The sequence below is a fragment of the Mytilus edulis genome, chromosome 10, assembly GCF_963676685.1.
Source record: "Mytilus edulis chromosome 10, xbMytEdul2.2, whole genome shotgun sequence".
NCBI classification, from domain to species: domain Eukaryota; kingdom Metazoa; phylum Mollusca; class Bivalvia; order Mytilida; family Mytilidae; genus Mytilus; species Mytilus edulis.
Window position 1 is genome coordinate 40,941,829 of NC_092353.1, and position 23,406 is coordinate 40,965,234.

The 23,406-nt window shown below is 32.1% G+C and overlaps 1 protein-coding gene across 13 annotated transcripts in view; it reads left to right on the forward strand.

Annotated features, from left to right (window-relative positions):
- The window catches only part of LOC139491171 (mitogen-activated protein kinase kinase kinase 7-like), a 69,360-nt gene that overhangs the window by 14,388 nt on the left and 31,566 nt on the right, over positions 1 to 23,406 (forward strand). For 6 of the 13 annotated variants that reach the window (XM_071278603.1, XM_071278599.1, XM_071278600.1 and 3 more), the window contains 3 exons: positions 2,555 to 2,866; positions 5,285 to 5,355; positions 7,816 to 7,875. In XM_071278603.1, coding sequence (XP_071134704.1) covers positions 2,555 to 2,866; positions 5,285 to 5,355; positions 7,816 to 7,875 — 443 coding nt within the window. Of the gene's footprint in view, positions 1 to 826; positions 920 to 2,554; positions 2,867 to 5,284; positions 5,356 to 7,815; positions 7,876 to 23,406 lie in introns of all 13 variants that reach the window. The other 7 variants (XM_071278594.1, XM_071278595.1, XM_071278597.1 and 4 more) reach the window with 2 other exon arrangements.

Here is a 23,406-nt window from a genome sequence, read left to right on the forward strand (position 1 = left end):
GTTTCTTAAAGTGGGTTATGTATTATGTTATACATAATGTATGGAAATCTGTTCAGGTTTTAAGTAAGATAGTGTGATGTCTATATTAAGTGTACTCTAAATCCCTGGTATAGGTTAACCTCATAGAAATATTTTCATAAATACTAATGCATGCTGTAATTAGAACTGATCGGATGCCTATTTAGCCAAAACTGTTTTTGTTCATAATTTTGGTGAACTATAAATATCTATTTTAAAATCTAAAGGATTTTGGGTCTTTCATTGTTTATATCTTAATATAACGTCATGTCATAATTCTAACTTCCTTAGTTTAGGATGTCTTGAAATGTTCAGTTTTTGGTATTTGAAATTATTCCCAGAATGCTTCAGAATCTAAAAATGGTGAATTGGAAATCTATTATGTAGGATGCTATCCAATTTACGAACACATTCTTTCTGTGCTTTTGGAGCGAAAAAAGGCAACAGGTCTAAAGATGGGAGTGAAAAGTTCTAACACTTTTTCTATTTGAATGTTTTAAGCGATCCGGTTTTCAATAACCCTTCTATATTACTTTCAAAGACATGGTAAACTATCACCATAGTTAAAAAAACCACTGACCATTAAAGACCTTTAGGTATTCTTTCATAAGTATGAAAGTATGTTTATATTTAAAAAACTTTTAAAAAAGTGAAGAGAATTTTCACTCCTGTCCATAAGTGTATCTATGGGTATAGAACTTATTTAGTACATTATTATAACTTCTTTGCCTAACCTAACCAATTCTTTATTTAGTACATTATTATAACGTCTTTGCCTATGCTAACAGTGTCTTTATTTAATATTTAGCCATACCAACTCATCTACGATATACCTCGTACACTACCGCTGCACTCTTATCACCAAAGTTTATATCCGATCAAACACAATTCAAATTTCCAGGTAATATAAAGTTATCTACCTTTGATCACTTCCTGTCACTAATGAGTGTTATAAAACCTGGGATCCTGGTATTGGCAGTTTAAATAGATATTTTTCAGAATGTGATCAAATTAATATCAGATTTTTTACAAAATTAAATTTGCCATTAGAATGATTTTATTATTAAAAATAAATTCAAACTCTCATATTTTGGTGAAGTTTTAAACATTGAAGTGGAAAATTGATACATATGTCAATGATATTTGTTTACATATATAGGATTTTAGAAACAACTTTATTGACTTTATGTCTCAGTCCCTTTAGATGAATAGCAATTAAAAAAAACACCAGTTAATCACCTATTTCTGTTGTATCTAAAATTGGTTGAGTGAACTTTTTTCAGCTGGTCCCTTAAATGATACAAACATCTGTTTTACCTAGCACAGCATTGGCCAGGATACCAGGCTTCAAAGTTAAAAGTTACTCACTTATCTCCCTTTGATTACATTTTATTGATGGCTGCTTCACAGCATTTCTTTCAACTTAAAAGAGTGATTCTTCTATTTTCACTAACATTTTCTAGTAATGCATGTCTGTTTGCATGTTAAAATGAGTTCTGCATGTTCTTTCCTTGTAGTTTAAAGAAATGAAACAAAGTGACAAACTTTTCCATGCTTATCTTTGAACATGTTTTAAATATGTGTGTTTGCTGAAGTGTTTATCAAATACAAAATGATTCTGTTTTGAAATATTCCGGCTTATCTTTGCATGGAAAAGAAAATCCATCTGCAACTCTCAATTTGAATATTTCAAACAATATAAAAATGTGTATTGAAATATGTGCCATATTTTGATGCATGTTTCTTATTTCATTGCTCTTTTAAATCCATGAAATTATGCTAAGATTAAATTATCTCCCCTTTATTTATTATTTTGTAGTCTGAAACCATTAATTTGAAATCCACATAATTTTTTAATTACACAATAGTACACAAAAACTGCATTCATCAATTGAGGTGTTTTTACAGAATTGAATGTTATTGCATTTGGATTGTCCATGCATGTCAATTGCATGTTATTCTCCTTTATAAATTGGGTTATAAAACTTAATTGAATGTGATGATAAAAATGTCACAAGACGTTTAGAAAGGGACATCTCATTACCGCTACGTATCTGGTTAAGGCGATATTTTCAGTCTTTTTGGAAATACACATCCATAAAAGATACAAAAAAAAAGTTCTTGAAGTTGTCTGTTTTCCCTGGAATGTTTTAGACATCTGATATTGTAATGCTCAATGATAATTCACACATCAGATCTTCCTAAACTGTTTCATACATTTTTGTTCCTTCATGCATGAAACTTTTGACTTATAAAATAGTTAGTGATAAAAGTGATATGTTTAAAATAAAAAATGTATTGCCAAATCATCATTTATATCTAATGTTTGATTATTTAGATTAAATAAATGTTATGTTTTTTTAATTGTGAAATTTTGTTGGGTTGATCTCTTTTTATTTGAATTTTAGTTCAAAGCTTAAATCAGCTTTTAGAAATTTTGTTAAGATATTTTGCTTTGAACTTTTGAACTTTTAAGTTGATGTTTCTATTAACTGCATGCAAGTTTTGAGTATGTGGTTGCTGTTTGCATTTTCAGGGCGTGGTCACCGACGGGTTGGTTCAGATGAAGGATACCAAATAAAAAGCACCTCCCCAGTTTTTATAAACACCGCCCACATTCCTGTCAGTTCTGGACAAACATTTCATCAAGTCAGTACTTTCCCAGGGTCTATAACAGGAAACAGGGCAAATGCCCTCCCACAGAGATCTGTATCCCATCAGCCTCAGACATCAGAGAGGGTACCAGCCACAGGGTCACGTCACGCCTCATGGACGTCAGACTCTGGGGGAGGTATACAGATAGAGTTGATCCCTCCCAGGAATACACAGTCATCAGATATTCAGCAAGGTAATTGATGTTAGATATTTTAAAGACTATCGGTTGTTTTGTATCATGAATAAATGAAAATTTTAAATTTGTGATTCTCCTGTACCCACAAAATCCACAAAAATTGGTATCCAACGAATATTAATCAATCCACAATAATACACAAGTTCTTAAAAAGTACACTGAAAATTGTCACCAAAAAGTAACTTAAAAGATAGAAAAGGACCAACCAAAACATGTAGTATTTACAACTTGACATAAATTCACCAAACAATTTAATCCATTTTACATAAAAATGTTCTTCACGAGCAAGGGGTTATATACATTTGCCTGAGCATGTCAAGAAAAAGTTTGTCAATTTAAGCAGGTTGTTGTGTTTGGTGTTTTGAAAGGATTAGGTTCAGTAAGACCCCTTTTTGGCCCCAAAATATAGCAATTTTACAAAATTGTTAAAATGTAAACTTTTAGTTATTTATTGGACAGTAGAATGCTTCTGCTACATAAATATGGGCTGATTTTGACAATACAATGCACATATATCCGGTACTAGCACCATTAAGTCATGCTAAATTACTGAAATCCTCATAATTCTAGCATTTTAGTTAAATTTTAGACGGTTTTCGTGTATTCGGTCGTCACTTTTCAGATGGTTTTTGGTAAAAATGAAAGTGGCCGCATTCATGTTCATCCTTAATATTGAAATGTAAGTTGTATTTTATGATAATACATAACTTATATAAAGGTTAAGGATGAACACGGATGCGGTCACTTTCATTTTTACCAAAAACCATCTGAAAAGTGACATTTTTCTGCATATTAGGTAGATTTTTCATATTTGAGCTTAAATCGGATCGTTTTTAATGACTAAATCTGTTAAAATCTTTCACATAAACTAATTTATTCAAATAAAATAGACACTTAAGTGTTTAAAAAGTGGTCAAAATCTTTTGTCTGATGAAACTGAAATTTGAGGCCAAAATCGGTCCTTACCGGACCTACTCCTTTGCTGGACAACACCTACCTTCTCATTTATGGACTGAAACACCTGTCTACTACAAAAAAGACAATGAAAAACTCCTGTTTTATCTTGGGTTATTCCTCTTTTGTTAGTTAATTATGAGCATTGAAGTTAATTGCATTGGTTAACTGTTATTGCTGTGTTGAAGTTATTTTTATTTGCATGAATTCTTTAAATTGAAATTGTTTTGCATGATTTCTTTTACATATGTACTGTAAATTCAGAAATTATTGTGAACAATGCAACAGTGTTATAATCACAATAATTTAAACTCACATTTTGAAATATTTTACATGAGTTAAACAAGATTTTTTTCTCAAAATTGCAAAAATTAAAATCGCATTATAGTCTAAAATGACAAAATCACAATTATAAATGTACGCAATAATTTCTGAATTTACAGTAGTTATTTAAAATTTCATTTCTTTGTTTATAAATTATATATTTTTATGTTTGGAACATGGAATGTTAAAAAAATGAGTTTGGGAATTTCTTTATTTACTACAAAACTTGAATTTTTTAAAGAAAATTATTGTTTTTATGGGTCTGATATTTACTTTATTACTATCATCATTCTTATTCCTTCACTGCGATATTTTTTAAAAATCATATAGACACTCTAGGAATGAGGGCAGTTTTTCAATCACATAGTCTATCCTTATAGATTATCGTTGATCATCTCAACAAGATTGATTATCTCTCTTGAGCCGGTACGGCAAAAGCCTAAAAAGCAATCGAGTTGAGATGACCAATGATAATCTGTTTATCACTATTTTACCTATGACGACGTTGTAAATTTAATGTCAATTTCATTAGCAAAGCCACGTACCTCCTTAGTTTCTAGCGATAATTTTCCATCTCAAGCGAGTAGCATGATATGAAAAATTATCACAAAAAAAGATCAAAGGAAAAAATGCACAAAATAGCGATAATTCTGTTTATTTAATCATCCAACAAATAAAGAGCCACATTTTCTTCAAAAGCACTGATTGTTATCAAAACATTTAAAACAATTGGTCCCAGAAATGAAGGGGTTGGTGAAAAGTACATGTAATATCTTATAATTATAGAATAAGTACATACTTTTAAGTAACACAAGAACATAAACATACTTTTATGAAATAAAAGTAGATGAGTACAGGTGTGTATGCAATAAATAGACCATGCTTGACTTCATCTGAACAGAAGAATTCCAGATATAGGAAATTTTCCTCATTTTTTGCAATCGCGGACATAGGCACAATAAGATATCTGAATATGTATATATACAATTTTAGGTAATTTCATTGCAAAGAATTCAACAGTGATTCTAGTAAAATCAGATTTATTAGCTTGCTGTCATATTATTTGATGTAGAAAAAATGAAAAAAATCTTCTTTACACAATTTTATCATTGATCAATATGATTTGTTCTGTTCTAGGTACTGGTCTGTCAAACGCTGAAGCTTTTGCTATGAATCTGGTTTACCATTCCTTAGACCAACAGTTACAGGTAAGTTATATATCCTGAATCTCAATTAAACACAGTTTACTGAATTTGTACTGGAACTTTATATACTTAAGTACAGGGTTTCCCCTGGGTCAATTATTTTTTTCACCACCTCTTTCGCCAAAACAATATATTTTTCGCCACTTTATTATTTTTTTCGCCAAGTAACATAAATATATTTTTCCTGTTGTGCCCTTTTGTACTAAGAAGTAATTTTTACAACAAAACAAAAGCTTTTATCACATGAAATTGATCCCTCATTTCGTGTTTAGTCATTACATTGAAGGGTTACTCTCATTCGAGGGGTTGTTCCCAGCCTTTTGGATAGATTTTTTCATAACGACAGTTTTCTTTTCTTGACCATCGTAAATGAAAAAGTTGAGACGTACAACTATGCTTGAAACACGTGCATGTGTCACTCAAACGACTTTATTAAAGTCAAAGGATAAAAGAATTAAAGTTTTAAATCGGAGATTTTTCTTGCTTTTGAACAATTTTCTTCACAACAACAGTTTTCTTTTCAAAACTATCTTTAAAGGGAGAGATGTCAAAAGTTTGCTTCAAACACGTGCGTCGCAAAGATGTAAATAAATTCTGTATGTGACATTTATAGCGGAAGCCATTTGACCATATCATTTTGTGAAACAATTCAATCAACACCTTTATTAATTAGTCCTTTGTTGTCGATAGCTATGAAATGCAATCAGCTGATTATTGATTTTCTGTCTAAATCTTAATGAGGTCAAGGTGAATTCCGAGTATTGTCTGATCGGGTAAAGTCCGAGAAACTCGAAAAAAGTAAATAAACAAGATGGAGGAAAATAAATCGGTTTATATATTTCTTTCGCCAAATTCTTTCGCAAATGACGAATTTTTATCGCCACAATTATTATTTTTTCGCAAATTGCGAAAATGGCGACCGCCAGCGGAAACCCTGCTTAAGTACCACATTAAGAGACAGGGATGCATGCTGACAAGGGATTAGTATCGCAAATCCAAATTTTCATCTGGATCTCTTAAATTATTTATGAGTCTTGGCATATTTTTTTCTTCAAGATTATTCTTTTCTTCGAATTCTCTGGATTCATTTTTCATGTGCACGAATTTCTATACAACCGCAAATTTTTTTTTGGTGTCGTATAATGCTATCATGCATGTAATTCTTCATCCAAAGATGCATTTAGTTTCCATATGATAACTTAAGTTTAAGTGAATTGATCTCTATGAATTTTTACAATAAGGTTCAGTACCACTTAAGGAAGATTGGGATTGTTTTTGGGGTTATGGTCCCAACAGTTTAGTAATTAGGGCCAAAAAAGAGGCACAAATAAGCATGTTTGTAGTTTCCAGACAATAAATTGTGTATGAATCTATCTGTAATTATACCACAAGTTTCCATACTTCAAAGGGATGGTTAGGATTGATTTTGGGGGTTAGGCTCAAACCATTTAGGAATTAGGGGCAAAAAAGGGGGGAAAACTAGGTTTTTCTGGTTAATGGACAATTAAGACAATTTAAAAGCAGTGTAAGGGAGGTAATCCAAATTCATTTAAAATACAATGTTGTGTATGTTTGGATTTACCTCCCTTACACTACTTGTAAATTATGTATAAAGATATGTTATGTTTTGAACTATTTGCAAAAAAAGGGTGTGTGTGGTAAATGAATTTTTTTTAAGGAGTGGATTCAGAGTTTTGGTCAATTCACAACAGCATAGTGTATTGCACTAAAGCAAAAAAGGGAAGGTTAACCTTTCTTTTTGGGGGGAGGGGGTGGGGGTTCAATTTGCAACAGCATAGTGTATTGCACAAAAGCAAAAAATATATAAATTCAAATTATATAACCATTTTTAAGTTCTTTGACTACAGTCAGAAACCTATTATGTGTCAAATATTTCAATTACAATCCAAATTCTTACCGGTTTCAAGAGCGAAAATTGTGTCCATTTTTGCATCAACTGTTCAGGGTTGGACCTCTGTGGTCGTATCCAGCTGCGCTCAGCAAAGCAATTTATTTTGTGGATATAGTAAAATAGTATATTTGTAGATACTGGATTCCTTTTCATTGCCAAAGTTTGAATACATACTTATTATGGATTATTCTTCTTGAACTTTTAAACCATGGTTTGTCTCTACCCCATGAAATCCATGAAAGTTGGTTCTGAATGAAAAAAAGTAAATCCAAAGCAGATTTAAAGCTGCAGATAATGAATACTTTTAATTTTAGGTAGAGGAAAAAAGCATATGTCTTTTATATTAAAACAAACTCATATGTATCAAAAGTTGAGGATAGTAATCCTAGGTCAATTTACACTGTCTTTATACTCTATCATTCTGGTAGTCAGTTTACAGTTATCCGATTTCAAATTTTAGTTGAAACGAAAAAAGCACTTATAAACAAAATAAAGATGATACCACTGCTTGTACATAAATATTGGTTAACATATACTCTTCTTTATTTCAGCCAATAACACCTTATCCCCCAAGTCAGGAATCAATGGAGATATACCAACAGCATTGTGAGGTAAGTCAGAATAAATTTTTTCCTCCCTCCCCCTAGTTGATGTAAAATTGTAATTGTGTTGCCAACTGAAAGAGGTTGTGACTAATAAGGTTAAAATCTCAGCTGTTTGCAACATGAAGGTATCTTTGCTTTTTTATCCTTCCAACCCCCTCACAATTGATATATGGATGTGAAATAGTTATAGGGTTGCCAACTAACAGAGGTTGATTATCAAATATACCGGTAGTTAAAGCCTGCCTTTCGTTACCTTCAAGGTCAAAAGTTCAGCTTTTAAACCCTATGCATATGACAATATATATCTCAGCACATAATTGTGACTCAATTTTATTTTATGATGCTATATGACAAAAAGATGAATCATATTTAATATGAAGGTGAAATGTCAAAGTTCATGGTTATTTAATCATATTTGGAAATAAAGTGGAAAGAAATGTCAAGGGGTATCAATTCATTAAAAAAATCCCTACATAAATACATTTTGTCCTAAACAAAACTAAAATTAAAGGGGATCAGTGCTTTTATTGCTGTTCTTCATTTCAAAGTCACAATGAATGCTTAAAATACTAAGAAAAACCATGCAAATGTTGACCTGTAATAAATGTAAGAGACTGTAAAAGTAGCTTTTATTGTATTGTTGGCCGACAACTTCCATTTGTTTATATTTCTAATAATTTGTTTTTAATATGTTCTCTGCCTTTAAAACGTTTACTGCTTTTAAAATGGCATTATTCCAGTATGTCTGGAAGGAAAATTAAGGTAATATTATATGTGGTGGTCAACCTAGTACTGTGATTTGAAAGTATGCATGCACTTCTCCTTTGGAGTACATGTACCAATTATTTTTGATTTTGGGATTGATCATACCCTATAAATATCACAATTTAGTTAACAGTACTTAGTCTGAAACAGTACTTAGTCTGAAACAGTACTTAGTCTGAAACAGTACTTAGTCTGAAATTACAAGTTGAAAAACTTCAATTTTCTGATGTAAGACAAAAACTAATATTACCAAACAACAAAATTTCTCTGTTAAGTGTAACTTCTAAAGGGACTGCTTTTGTTTGATATCTCTCTTTTTACAAGTTATTTTCATGTTTTTACTCGTCTATTTTTAGAAGGACGCATGGTGGTCTTGTTCCTAATATAGATTATTTGGGAAATTTTACATGATATATTAATCTTATAAATGTTTGTAATTAAATGGTACGAATCCCAAAGCATGAATTTAGAAGAATAAAAAAGAACGATCCTTTGAGTAATGCGGTGATCATGAAACAGTGATTTATGTTGAAATCCAAAAAGCTCTCAAATTTAATTTGGTACTTGAAAAGATTTTCTAGATGCACATTTTGCTTAAAAACACGTAAAATTTCAAAGAGGAAGATTTCCTTGTGTATCAGGCCATTATTAAATGCTGCTACAATTGATGAAACAAGTGTTTGATTGAATTAGATCGCAGGTGAAGCATAGTTTTGATATGTTAGTTATTATTTCGTCTACATCAAAATTTTTATATCTCATTCACTTCAAAGAATGCTATATGTAAATTGGTATCTGAATCATTATGAAATGTAAATTGTATAAAATGTTTTCTCTATTTGATATCATGAATCGTAATGACAAGAGCTCCCATTTTTATCCGAGTGCAATTGGCACGATTCTTTTCCTGATTACAATTTTTATATTTAATACATAGCTTAAATTTTATTGTACTTAATTTCAACATAATTATCAAAGCGTGATATATGATAAAAAAAAGTTCCGTCGGGCATAATATCTTTTCTGAAAAACAAATGTTATTCATAGCATATAAACAATTATTACAAATTGATAGCTGTTTCTGTTTTCAACGAATTTTTCAAATTAGTCGTTAATGAATAAGACTGGGAAAATTATATGTATTTTGGGTTGGTTTGCATCATAAAATTATTTTTGCAAGTTACGAAATTCTTCAAGGAATCTTAGGATTAAGAACAAGTATGATATACACATTAACGGTAGTTATTATCACCTGTTAAAGATTAGCAAGGAATAGGTGTAAATTTGAATTTAATTCTAGCCAATATGTATATAATTTGCTACAAGCATTTTGTATTTTTGTGAAGATTAAATCTGTTAGAAGAATAAACAACTAAATTACCAAGGTTGAATTGAAAATGTAAAATAAAGCACCCAATTTTTTGCCAGTTTTGTTATTTAGAAACTAGATAATTTACGTCTTTTTGATTTGAAGTAGTTAATTTTTAACCTGTTTCATAAACAACATTTATTGGAATTTGAAGGCTTCTGCAATTGCTGTTGGGTGAACGTTGAAGGTACTGTTTCAGAACAAATTGATAGTCAGTAGAAATGTTCAGTATTTTTGCAAAGCATTATGATTTTTTTTTTCAAAATTTAAAATCAAACAATTTTTTTGCCTTGCATTGGCATTGGCAAAAAATTTAAGTTTGGGTCCACCTCCCTAACATAAAATCTTTTATTGGCTCCTGTTCCACCATCTTCGCTAGCCAAGGGTTACAATCCACTCCCGTTCTCTTCACCCTTGGCGGATTGAGCTTACATTTGTGATATCAATGTTGCGCCATCTATCGGAAGATAAAAGTCACGCTCATTCCGAATACATTATTCTTGACCAATGGTAGCACTTGAACTCTTCAATTTGGAGGTAAAAACACGATAGCGTCTAGATTCTACACACTTGGTAAAACCGGAAACGAAAATATACGTCAACATTCACGTATTTGTGCATGAAACATACACAGGAACTTCTTTTAGTTGGTTAAAAACATTCAAGTTGTCACTAAATATAGTGGTTTGTTTAGTAACGTAAAGACTTGTTGCACAATAAACATGTGGCAATTGTTTACAAACACTTTCTAAATCTACACGTGATCATGTTATATGTGCTTTTTGATTGGATGCAGCGAGTTTCTACTGCAACCAATAAAAACCCTTGCCTTGTGTCTCCGAAATTTTTGTCTCAATCCGCCAAGGGTGAAGAGAACAGGAGTGGATCGTAACACTTGGCTAGCGAAGATGCTGTTCCACTGTCTGTTTGTCAGTTTGTCTGCCTTTTAAGAACAAATCCTGAACAGCTAAACAATATTGATGAAAATTAACCAAGTTTTAGAACACTACCTGAGGATATGCTAAAGGTATATAACTTTGGTCTGACATAAACACATTTAAGGGGAGATAATTGATTTTACTAACTTCAATACACTGATCGTATTGCCTGTTGGAGAAAATCTTTTTGTGTATTTATTCACAGTTATCGTTTTATGCCCCCACCATAGTGGAAAGTGCATTAAGTTTTACCCTTTTCGGTCTAAACTTACATCTGTCCTTCCATCCATCCATCCGTCTGTCTGTCTCAAAATCGGTTTCTGTTCTCTAACTTAAGTTTGCCTCAACCAAATGTTATGAAACTTATACACAATCATTATCACCACAAAATTCTAATCAATTTTTAATTTGTGTAGTGTCACTATTATCATTCATGCGTTATTTCCCTAAAGTTATACGCAAAAGGGGGCATGGTCACATTTCCCATTTATTTTTTTCCAGATCTATTTAAATATAAGTCAATCATGTTTCAATACTATAATATTTTTTGTTGGTACAATACTTTTCAGTTACATTTGTATTACTGTGTCGGTTTTTTTTCTCAATTTTTTGGTGCCTAATTTTCACAAGTTTAGTGTAATATATATAACTATGGTGTTTATGTTTCTAAATGTTCTTGTAAAGTACAGTGGAGATCACTTCTAACCTCTCATTAGAACTGTCAGAATATTCTGTCATAGAACTGTTCTAACCTGTCCTAGAACAGTTCTAGCTAGAACAGTTCTACCCTAGAACTGTTCTAGGTAGAACTGTCAGGATCAGTTCTAGGTAGAACTGACTAAATCAGTTCTAGGTAGAACTGTCAGGATCAGTTCTAGTGTAGAACTGTCTAAAACTGTTCTAGGTAGAACTGACCAAATCAGTTCTAACCGTAGAACTGTCAGCAGAACTGACTAAATCAGTCAGGACTGTAGAACAGTTCTAAATGACGTCACTGCAGAAAGGGCAATTTAGAATTTAGAAGAAAAAAATCAGTTCCAATTACTTTACTATATATAATAGCAGATGTTTCTATATTTTTTACTGATCAAAATTTACATGTACAAATATCGAAGTGGATAGGAGGTTATCCAACTCATCGGAGAAATATTTTTATGAGATTGCAAATCGGAAACATCATTGTTTACGTTTCTTCGTTCCCCGTTTTTAACAGTCTCTTCGTAAATATAACTCTGCATTTAATTCAAGTAAATTTAATCTTAATTTACCTTGTTTGCCTTGGATTTACATTCATGATTTAAGATTCTGTTTTGACAAATGCTCAAACGAAAATTGTACAGTGGATGAATTATGGGATATCATAGTAATGAACACAGTTGTTAAACGCAAGAAAACTATGTACATTTGCACTGAGGTCTCAGATTTGCATTATCTCGTTGCCAAACTTATCCATAACGATAATGAATAATATCTGGGAGTCTGGAACGTCAGAAAAATATACTCGATCTGAACATGAATGAAATATTTGCCACTGGACGTAAGGCTACAAACAAAACCAATCATTTTCCTTCTTCAAATTATATAAACAGTATAGTCAGTATACCTTTCCAAGAAGAGAACTTTTCATACATGTACTTTTCATTTTAAAATAAAGTATATGAATCAGTGATGTGAGTGTTAGATGATGCCGTTAAATAGTTCTGTTTAAAAAAAAACCATCATGAACTACTGACTAAATAAAAAGTCACTTTTTGTGACGGTTCATTATTTAATAATTTAAGTTTGGATGTAACGGGTCTTCTGTCGTTATTGTGTTATCAGCGCCCATAGACATAAGTTAGTCATGTTTGTTCAATTTCCAATATTGCAGTTATTTATATATACTATACAGTAAAAAAAATATAACTGAAGTACTGTTCAACTATATAGACTCACTTAAAAAAAAGCAAATATGGTCAGTTTTGGTTGATGCGGTCAAAAGATTTTATTATACAACTCAGTCTGAAGTATTAAAACTACTGATATTTGTTTACGATTCAATACTTTGAATAAAAAGAGGATATGCTGGCACTATAAATTCATGCGAACAAAATTTTGAGGTCATTGTTTTCCAATATTGCTGTAACTTGTATATTACAGTCCCTCTTGACCTAAAATTAGAACTGAATTACTGTGCAGCTTTATAGATTTGCAGAAAGAAAAAGCAAATAAGGTCAGTTTAGATTGATGCGGTCAAAAGATTTTATTACACGACTCAGTCTGAAGTATGAAAACTACTGATATTTGTTTACGATTCAATACTTTGAATAAAAAGAGGACATGCTGGCACAATAAATTCATGCGTACAAAATTTTGAGGTCATTGTTATCCAATATTGCTATAACTTTTATATATTACAGTCCCTCTTGACCTAAAATTATAACTGAATTACTGTACAGCTATATAGATTTGCAGAAAGAAAGAGCAAATAAGGTCAGTTTAGATTGATGCGGTCAAAAGATTTTATTACACGACTCAGTCTGAAGTATGAAAATTACTGATATTTGTTTACGATTCAATACTTTGAATAAAAAGAGGACATGCTGGCACTAGAAAATTCATGCGAACAAAATTTTTAGGTCATTGTTTTCCAATATTGCTGTAACTTGTATATTACAGTCTCTCTAGACCTAAAATTATAACTGAATTGCTGTACAGCTATATAGATTTGCAGAAAGAAAGAGCAAATATGGTCAGTTAAGATTGATGCGGTCAAAAGATTTTATTACACGACTCAGTCTGAAGTATGAAAAATACTGATTTGTTTACGATTCAATACTTTGAATAAAAAGAGGACATGCTGGCACTATAAATTCATGCATACAAAATTTTGAGGTCATTGTTTTCCAATATTGCTATAACTTGTATATATTACAGTCCCTCTTTACCTAAAATTATAACTGACTTGCTGTACAGCTATATAGATTTGCAGAAAGAAAGAGCAAATAAGGTCAGTTTAGATTGATGCGGTCAAAAGATTTTATTACACGACTAAGTCTGAAGTATGAAAACTACTGATATTTGTTTACGATTCAATACTTTGAATAAAAAGAGGATATGCTGGCGCTATAAATTCATGAGAACAAAATTTTGAGGTCATTGTTTTCCAATATTGCTATAACTTGTATATATTACAGTCCCTCTTGACCTAAAATTATAACTGAATTACTGTACAGCTATATAGATTTGCAGAACTAAAGGGCAAATTAGGTCAGTTTAGATTGATGCGGTCAAAAGATTTTATAACACGACTCAGTCTGAAGTATAAAAACTACTGATATTTGTTTTCGATTCAATACTTTGAATAAAAAGAGGACATGCTGGCACTATAAATTCATGCGTACAAAATTTTGAGGTCATTGTTTTCCAATATTGCTATAACTTGTATATATTACAGTCCCTCTTGACCTAAAATTATAACTGAATTGCTGTACAGCTATATAGATTTGCAGAAAGAAAGAGCAAATAAGGTCAGTTTAGATTGATGAGGTCAAAAGATTTTATTACACGACTCAGTCTGAAGTATGAAAACTACTGATATTTGTTTACGATTCAATACTTTGAATAAAAAGAGCAGGGGCGGACTCAGCCATTTTAAAAAGGGGGGGGGGGTTCCCAACCTAGAGTAAAGGGGGGGTTCCAGCTATATGCTCCCATTCAAATGCATTGATCGGCCAAAAAAAAGGGGGGGTTCCAACCCCCGGAACCCCCCCCCTCTGGATCCGCGCCTGAAGAGGACATGCTGGCACTATAAATTCATGCGTACAAAATTTTGTTTTCCAATATTGCTATAACTTGTATATATTACAGTCCCTCTTGACCTAAAATTATAACTGAATTACTGTACAGCACCCTTTTTATGGAAGATCAATGCATTTGAATGAGGACAATTTATTTTAGTTGGACCCCCCCCCCCCCTTTTTTTTTAAACTGCTGGATCCGTCCCTGGTGGTTTGGGCCGGAATAACGTATTACATTAAGGTCAGATAATTTTGTTATGTAAAACGAGTCATCCTGCAGTCTCCCCGAATGACAAATGTAAAATAAATGAAATAATAATGCCCCCCCCCCCCAATATTAACGGCTTAATTTATGTTCAAAAAATGAAAGAAAAACAAATAATTTATGTAACCAGGTAACACATCGACAAAAGAAAATCACTGAATAACAGGCTCCTGACTTAGAACAGGCACATACATGCAGAATATGGCGAGGTTAAACATGTTCTCTTGCCGATTATAATTTTTAATCTGAAATAAAACCGGCAAAATAGCAAAACTCTATATAATATTAATCGCTATTTTGCCGAAGCCTTTATATTAAGACAAATATTTCTTAAAACTTATAAATCAATTCTAGCCGTAGAATTTATAAATCAATTTTAGCCGTAGAATTTATAAATTAATTCTGGCCGTAGAATTTATAAATCAATTCTAGCCGTAGAATTTGAAATCAATTCTAACCGTAGAACTGTTCTAGAAGTAGAACTGACCAAATATCTGGTCAGTTCTAGCTAGAACTGTCAGGATCAGTTCTAGGGTAGAACTGTCAGGATCAGTTCTAGCTAGAACTGTCCAAATCAGTTCTAGGTAGAACTGACCAAATCAGTTCTAGCTAGAACAGTTCTAACCTAGAACTGACTAAAAGGTGTCAGGCTGACAGTTCTACATACTGTTCTAGAACAGTTCTCCTGACAGATTCTGACAGAATTTATGAGAGGTTAGAACTGATCTCCACTGTACAATGCAGTTCAGTTTAATTAAGGTCACTGTGATTTATATTTTATGACAGAGAGATTTTTGATTCAGTTCTACATTTAGGTCAGTGTCTTAAAATGAATTATGCCCTTTTTCCTCTATTTCTAAGTGTTATTGTATGGGGAATAGCCTATCATAACAGCAATTGTCAATCATTTAACTGAGAAAATGATATGAAATTGGAGTTATGTAACATACTAAGACTAAGTTCAAACCCAATTTCTTATCTAATGGTTATCCTGTAAGTAATTACAACAGGATAGAATACCAGTGCATTTACAAGCCACTTATTTTTTAGCAGCGTTGAAATATAAATCGGATAAATCTAGACACAACTGTCAAAACACGAAGATCTAATTCTCTGTCAAGTGCAAATGATGCAACATTACTTGTGAAAATGTGAAAAAGAAATAAAATAAATAGAAAGATCTTCTTTCTGTTTCTGACAGATGTTTTTATTTTGTTATTCGAGACTGTACGATTTTTGGTTTGATTAGGACTAAGTCATTTCATGCTGAAACTCAACATTGATTTTTGGTTTGATATAAGTTTGAGCCATATCGTGCTGCTACCCAACATGAAATTACAAGAGCAATATTAGTATAGGACAGAACTGATGTTCTTTTATTGTTCTATGAATGGTAGGCATGTCTGCTGCTGGATTTATTAGAGACTAAAATAAGTACTTTTATTGTTACTACGGAGTTATGAATAAATGTCATCTTTTTACTATGAAGTTGAGGATGAGTGTCAAATTTTTATAACAAAGTTAGGGATAAGTGTCATCTTTATTTCACTGCTTTGACCTTAGTAGTGATTGTGTAACCTTTAAATAGCCTTTGACCCTGACCCCTTCAGCCAATATGTTGCCTTAAAGAAAAAAACATTCAAAATACATACAAAGTATGCCTTTTTGTTTAGTTTTCCCCTGGAATAATCTAGCTTACTGAAAATATTTTGCGTAGACCATTTCTTTAAGGTTATGTACGACCTCAGATGGACAGATAGTTTCAGAAAGGCTACTAGAAATTATTTAATTGTATTTTGTACAAAAATATACATGTTTTAAACTGTTTCTTTATCATCAGTTGAAGAAAATTTTCAAACTGATAAACCATTGTTTTAAAATAATTTCCACTTCAAACCACACTTGTATAAAGCTTAAGGTTAAGGTCATCTTTTATCAGTGTCTTTAATGTACAAATAATGAGTCTAAATTATGATTTATGCTTTTATATCAGATGATTGTTAAAATGTAGGATAAAGTTCTGATGGTTATATCTGATGATAAATGATCCAAAAACTCAAATGTATTGATCATCCTGGAAAAAAGAAAATCTTTTAATAGCTATTTTTTATGGTTATAATATTCATTATCGTTCAGAGATAAATGAATTATGATGTAATTGTTCGAGTAAACATGTCAGGAGTGAAATTGTTTGTTTATTATCAAACATGAAATAGTTGTTAGTTCTTTTATACAATGACAAAAAAGGTCTGATTTCATTTAAAATGAAATATTTGAAAATTTGCGTTTTTGAAAGGCAATTAAAATTACTAAAATTTAGATAAAATGAATTTTCCGAAATTTAGTTGTTGCTTGTTTGAATTGAACTTTAAATTAGATTTTACACAAGTTTTGTTTCTAAACAACCAAAATACAAAATGCCCCTCCTTTTCTGGGAAAAATGAGGCTGATTTTCTAGGAAATCACTGAAGCATGACTGGATCAGACCCCCTCTTAGGCAGTCAGTGGGCCCCCACTTATGAAAATTTCTGGATCCGCCACTGAATATAATATCCAGTATAGAAAGGTGATTCCTATTCTGAGGCTAATCCCGAATAGCAAGTGTTAAAGGCAAATTGATATGTTGACCTGCTAGATATACAGAATTCCCTTTTGTGCAAATAGAATTAAGCACGTTAATTGTTCTTTTTATTTGTTGAACTGAATTGACATCACTGTTAATCTTGTTCATACGGCTATAAATTTACAAGTACAGAAGTACGGTAATCCATTAGGAATTCATAGCCAAGCATTTAAACTAAATTATAATGTCATTACATCCAAAATAATTAACAAATATTCCATCAAAGCGTCCTTTAACCCTGAATTAATGCAATCTAATCGTTAACATGGGAATATCATAAAACATAGCATTTTTGTCTTAGATGTAATTTTCAAAGATCGTAATTTTCAAAGGATAACCCATTTTGTATCATTGATTGGGCGCTTCTGTTGAAGATCACCTAATGACAATTTATGGACCGTAATTAGCCAGTTATTCTTTTGACCATGTGATATATGACAAGTTAGATGACTATTAAAATGTCTGATTCCTTTAGAGTAAAAAGAAGTTCAAGAAATATGTTATATATTGTGCACTTTGTTGATATGATATTGACGAATAAATCTGCGGTCATTGGTTTGTAGTGCTCTCTCAAGGATATCGGTCAATTGTTTGCATAATAACCCATATTATGCAAATCTAGTTCCGTTTTAACAGTCACACAATACATATAAATAGGAAAATGTGGTATGAGAGTCAATGATAGGACTCTCCATCCAAGTCACAATGTGCCAAAAAAAAAAACCAATATAATAGATCAAAGTACAGCCTGCAACAGAGTCTTGGCTTACACCGTACAACAAGCTGTTAAGGGCCCCAAAATGACCAGTGTAAAACAATTGAGAAAAAAACAACAGTCTCTATCTATAAGAACCATGAAAACACTTATGAACCACATCAACAAACAACAACCACTTAACAACAGGCTCCTGACTTAATAGGACAGGTGCAAACAAATGCAGCAGGTTGGAACTATTTTTTTTATCCCAAACCCTCCCTCTAACCTTGGACAGTGAGGTACCGACTAAATAAGAACAAGCAACTTAAGGTCCAGATAGTTTTTACTTGGTACAGACACAAAATATTGAAGGTGAAAACAGATTTATTGTTCACAAACTATATACTCCTTTGCATCTCTAGAATGAATATTTTATAGTTGCTGTTCAAATTGTTCATACTCTTGACTTTGTTTTGGACCATATAATATGTACTGTATTTATTATTTTTGGATACTGATTTTAGTTGATTTCATTGGTACTTTTGACTCACAAATTTAAATATCCAATGAAGTGGACATTTTTTATAGGCCATAGCATGCTGACTTTTGTAAAACTATGAAAAGTATATACACAAAAATACAAATATTTCTTTATCCATGAATTGGTACCCATGAAAATAAATGAATGTACAGTGTGCCTTTTCAATTGTGGAATACTATAAAGTGATCTTTTATGTCTATCTTGATTTTCTTAGGAGCTACCATTTGATTTTTTCATGGGGGGGGGGGTTGCTAGGATGAAATTTGAAAAAAAAAAGGCAGGACAGAACAGAGTGAAAAATAAAAAGGCAGAACAGAGATTACAGCTAAAAAAAAATGCAGGACAAAATTTTTCATCCTAGCCCCCCCATAAAAATCAAATGGTAGCTCCCATATGTGGTAAAGGTTGATATCTAGACCTGATACCATCCCGCTCTTGTTGAGGTTTAGACCTAATAATTGATGAACCCTGCTTTATATGATACCATCCCGCTCTTGTTGAGGTTTAGACCTAATAATTGATGAACCCTGATTTATATGATACCATCCCGCTCTTGTTGGGGTTTAGACCTAATAATTGATGAACCCTGCTTTATATGATACCATCCCGCTCTTGTTTAGGTTTAGACCTAATAATTGATGAACCCTGCTTTATATGATACCATCCCGCTCTTGTTGAGGTTTAGACCTAATAATTGATGAACCCTGCTTTATATGATAACATCCCGCTCTTGTTGAGGTTTAGACCTAATAATTGATGAACCCTGCTTTATATGATACCATCCTGCTCTTGTTGCTATCTTGGTGAGGTTTAGACCTAATAATTGATAAACCCTGCTTTATATGATACCATCCCGCTCTTGTTGAGGTTTAGACCTAATAATTGATGAACCCTGCTTTATATGATACCATCCTGTTCTTGTTGAGGTTTAGACCTAATAATTGATGAACCCTGCTTTATATGATACCATCCCACTCTTGTTGCTCCGTTTTCTGGTCTAGTTAAAAAAAAGGTGTTCTTGTCCTGAAAATGGTTGATACTTAGCATGCTCAACTTTAAACAAAACATTATTAAAGTTGTTTTTTTTCTTCTCCACTTTTGAATATACTTTCTTAATATTTGTAGAAGATAAAATTGTTTTTGCTTTAATAGATATCATAATTGAAAAAAGAAACAATAATGTTCTCAATGAAATTATTTTACTAGCATTTTCAAATGCCCTTTACAAATGGATACCATAAAGTATACCAAAAACACGTTTATTATAATTAATTAAAGATTTTTTAGTATGGCAATCGATAAATCAGTCTAAATTTATAATCCCAGCAGTGAGTGGAAATTATTAAATCTCTACATCAAAACTTCACAGGCCATCACACATGAAACATTAGATAAAAGTTTCGGTACTTTGAAGTTTTACTAATTTATAATAGTAGGTAATAGATTGTGACAAGGTTACCATCAAAATTGGCTGCTTCTCAAAGGAGAAAAGGATTGTTTAACTGTTTCTTTATTATTTGATTTCATTAATTGTTTTATGTATGTGAATTTGGGTAATTTGGACAGGAGGTTGGAATCATAAATTGACCAATATGTTTGTGGTTTATATTAGTTTGTGGATGTTTTTTAAGTTGATGCAAGATGTATAGAATTAAACTGGGAAATCTTGATTTGTATCTCGTTAGTATTTTCAGTAAAGATAAATTTGATTAAGATGCAGCTTTACCACAGAGCGAACCCTGGTCCAGTAGGCTGAGTATAGTAACTAATTTTGTCCTCTTATTGCCATTTTCCCCACACACCATCCCCTCCTTTTTAGCTCACCTGGCCTAAAAGGCCAAGTGAGCTTTTCTCATCACTTGGCGTCCGGCGTCCGGCGTCCGTCGTCGTCGTTAACTTTTACAAAAATCTTCTCCTCTGAAACTACTGGGCCAAATTAAACCAAACTTGGCCACAATCATAATTGGGGTATCTAGTTTAAAAAATGTGTCCGGTGACCCGGCCAACCATCCAAGATGGCCGCCATGGCTAAAAATAGAACATAGGGGTAAAATGCAGTTTTTGGCTTATAACTCAAAAACCAAAGCATTTAGAGCAAATCTGACATGGGGGTAGAATTGTTAAACAAGTGAAGATCTATCTGCCCTGAAATTTTCAGGTGAATCGGATTACCCGTTGTTGGGTTGCTGCCCCTGAATTAGTAATTTTAAGGAAATTTTGCTGTTTTTGGTTATTATCTTGAATATTATTATAGATAGAGATAAACAGTAAATAGCAATAATGTTCAGCAAAGTAAGATTTACAAATAAGTCAACATGACTGAAATGGTCAGTTGACCCCTTTAGGAGTTATTGCCCTTTATAGTCAATTTTTAACCATTTTTCGTAAATCTTAGTAATATTTTACAAAAATCTTCTCCTCTGAAACTACTTGGCCAAATTAATCCAAACTTGGCCACAATCATCTTTTGGGTTAGTAGTTTGAAAAATGTGTCCGGTGACCTGGCCATCAAACCAAGATGGCCGCCATGGCTAAAAATAGAACTTGGGGTAAAATGCAGTTTTTGGCTTATAACTCAAAACCCAAAGCATTTAGAGCAAATCTGACATGGGGTAAAATTGTTTATCAGTTCAAGATCTATCTGCCCTGAAATTTTCAGATGAATCGGACAACCCGTTGTTGGGTTGCTGGCCCTGAATTATTAATTTTAAGGAAATTTTGCTCTTTTTGGTTTTTATCTTGAATATTATTATAGATAGAGATAAACTATAAACAGCAATAATGTTCACCAAAGTAAGATTTACAAATAAGTCAACATGACTGAAATGGTCAGTTGACCCCTTTAGGAGTTATTGCCCTTTATAGTCAATTTTTAACCATTTTTCGTAAATCTTAGTAATCTTTTACAAAAATCTTCTCCTCTGAAACTACTTGGCCAAATTAATCCAAACTTGGCCACAATCATCTTTTGGGTTAGTAGTTTAAAAAATGTGTCCAGTGACCCGGCCCTCCAACCAAGATGGCCGCCATGGCTAAAAATAGAACATAGGGGTAAAATGCAGTTTTTGGCTTATAACTCAAAAACCAAAGCATTTAGAGCAAATCTGACATGGGGTAGAATTGTTAAACAGGTGAAGAACTATCTGCTCTGAAGTTTTTAGATGAATCGGACAACCCGTTGTTTGGTTGCTGACCCTGAATTGTTAGTTTTAAGGAAATTTTGCTGTTTTTGGTCATTATCTTGAATATTATTATTGATAGAGATAAACTGTAAACAACAATAATGTTCAGCAAAGTAAGATTTACAAATAAGTCAACATGACCGAAATGGTCAATTGACCCCCTTAGGAGTTATTGTTCTTTATAGTCAATTTTTAACAATTTTCATAAAATTTGTAAATTTTTACTAACATTTTCCACTGAAACTAATGGGCCAAGTTCATTATAGATAGAGATAATTTTAAACAGCAAGAATGTTCAGTAAAGTAAGATGTACAAACACATCACCATCACCAAAACACAATTTTGTCATGAATCCATCTGCTTCCTTTAATATTCACATAGACCAAGGTGAGCGACACAGGCTCTTTAGAGCCTCTAGTTTTGGTTCAAAATTTCCAGCACATGCATGTTAGAATTGTGTATGATATTAATGCTCCTTCCTTAGTGGAGGGAGAATTAAGTTTCACCCTTGGCCGTCTGAATGTCCCAAAATTTGTTTCTCTTGTCTAACTTGAGTTTGCCTCAACCAAATGTTATGAAACTTATACACAATGCTTATAATACCACAAAACACAGATTAAGTTTGAATATTCAGATAACATTAAAATGTTCACTTCCTGACCTAGAATGCATGTAATATTTGCCACTGATGACTATATGAACCCTGTCATCCTTCATGCAGTTTTTTGTTTGTCCAGGAAACAAATTAATAATATTTCCTGATATACTTAACTTCAATAGCTCCATGCTTTCTACTAACTTGCTGTATTTTGTTTAAAAAATTATTTATAAGTGATTGGACCTTCAGTGTTATTTTGATCTGTACCAAAAATTGCCCAAAGATAACCAAATAGAATTATATGCTGTTTTAATTGTGTTCTTTATTATTCGTAACCATAAAAATTCATGTATAAGTTTTTTATATGAAAGATTCATTTCTTCATTGAAATTGATGTAATCATAAAATTGAGAATGGAAATGGGGAATGTGTCAAAGAGACAACAAACCGACCATAAACATGTTTTATATACATGTACCAGTATATGAAAGATTCATTTAAGAGTTAATTTCATGTTTAAATGTCCCAGAATTAAGCACAGACTAATCTCATAATAACTGATATTAAGGGCAGCATTTTCTATATTTCTATAAAGAAAATAAAATGTTACATCATACAAAAGAATCTTTATATTGAACAAACATATAATACATCAATTACTTCCATAAATGTACTGTTCCTTTTCACAAATAGCAGAAAATAAAAACATTTATTATCCCTTGACGTTTTTGATGGAACAACTTTTTGCCAAATATTAAATGGATTTGTTCTGCATTTTT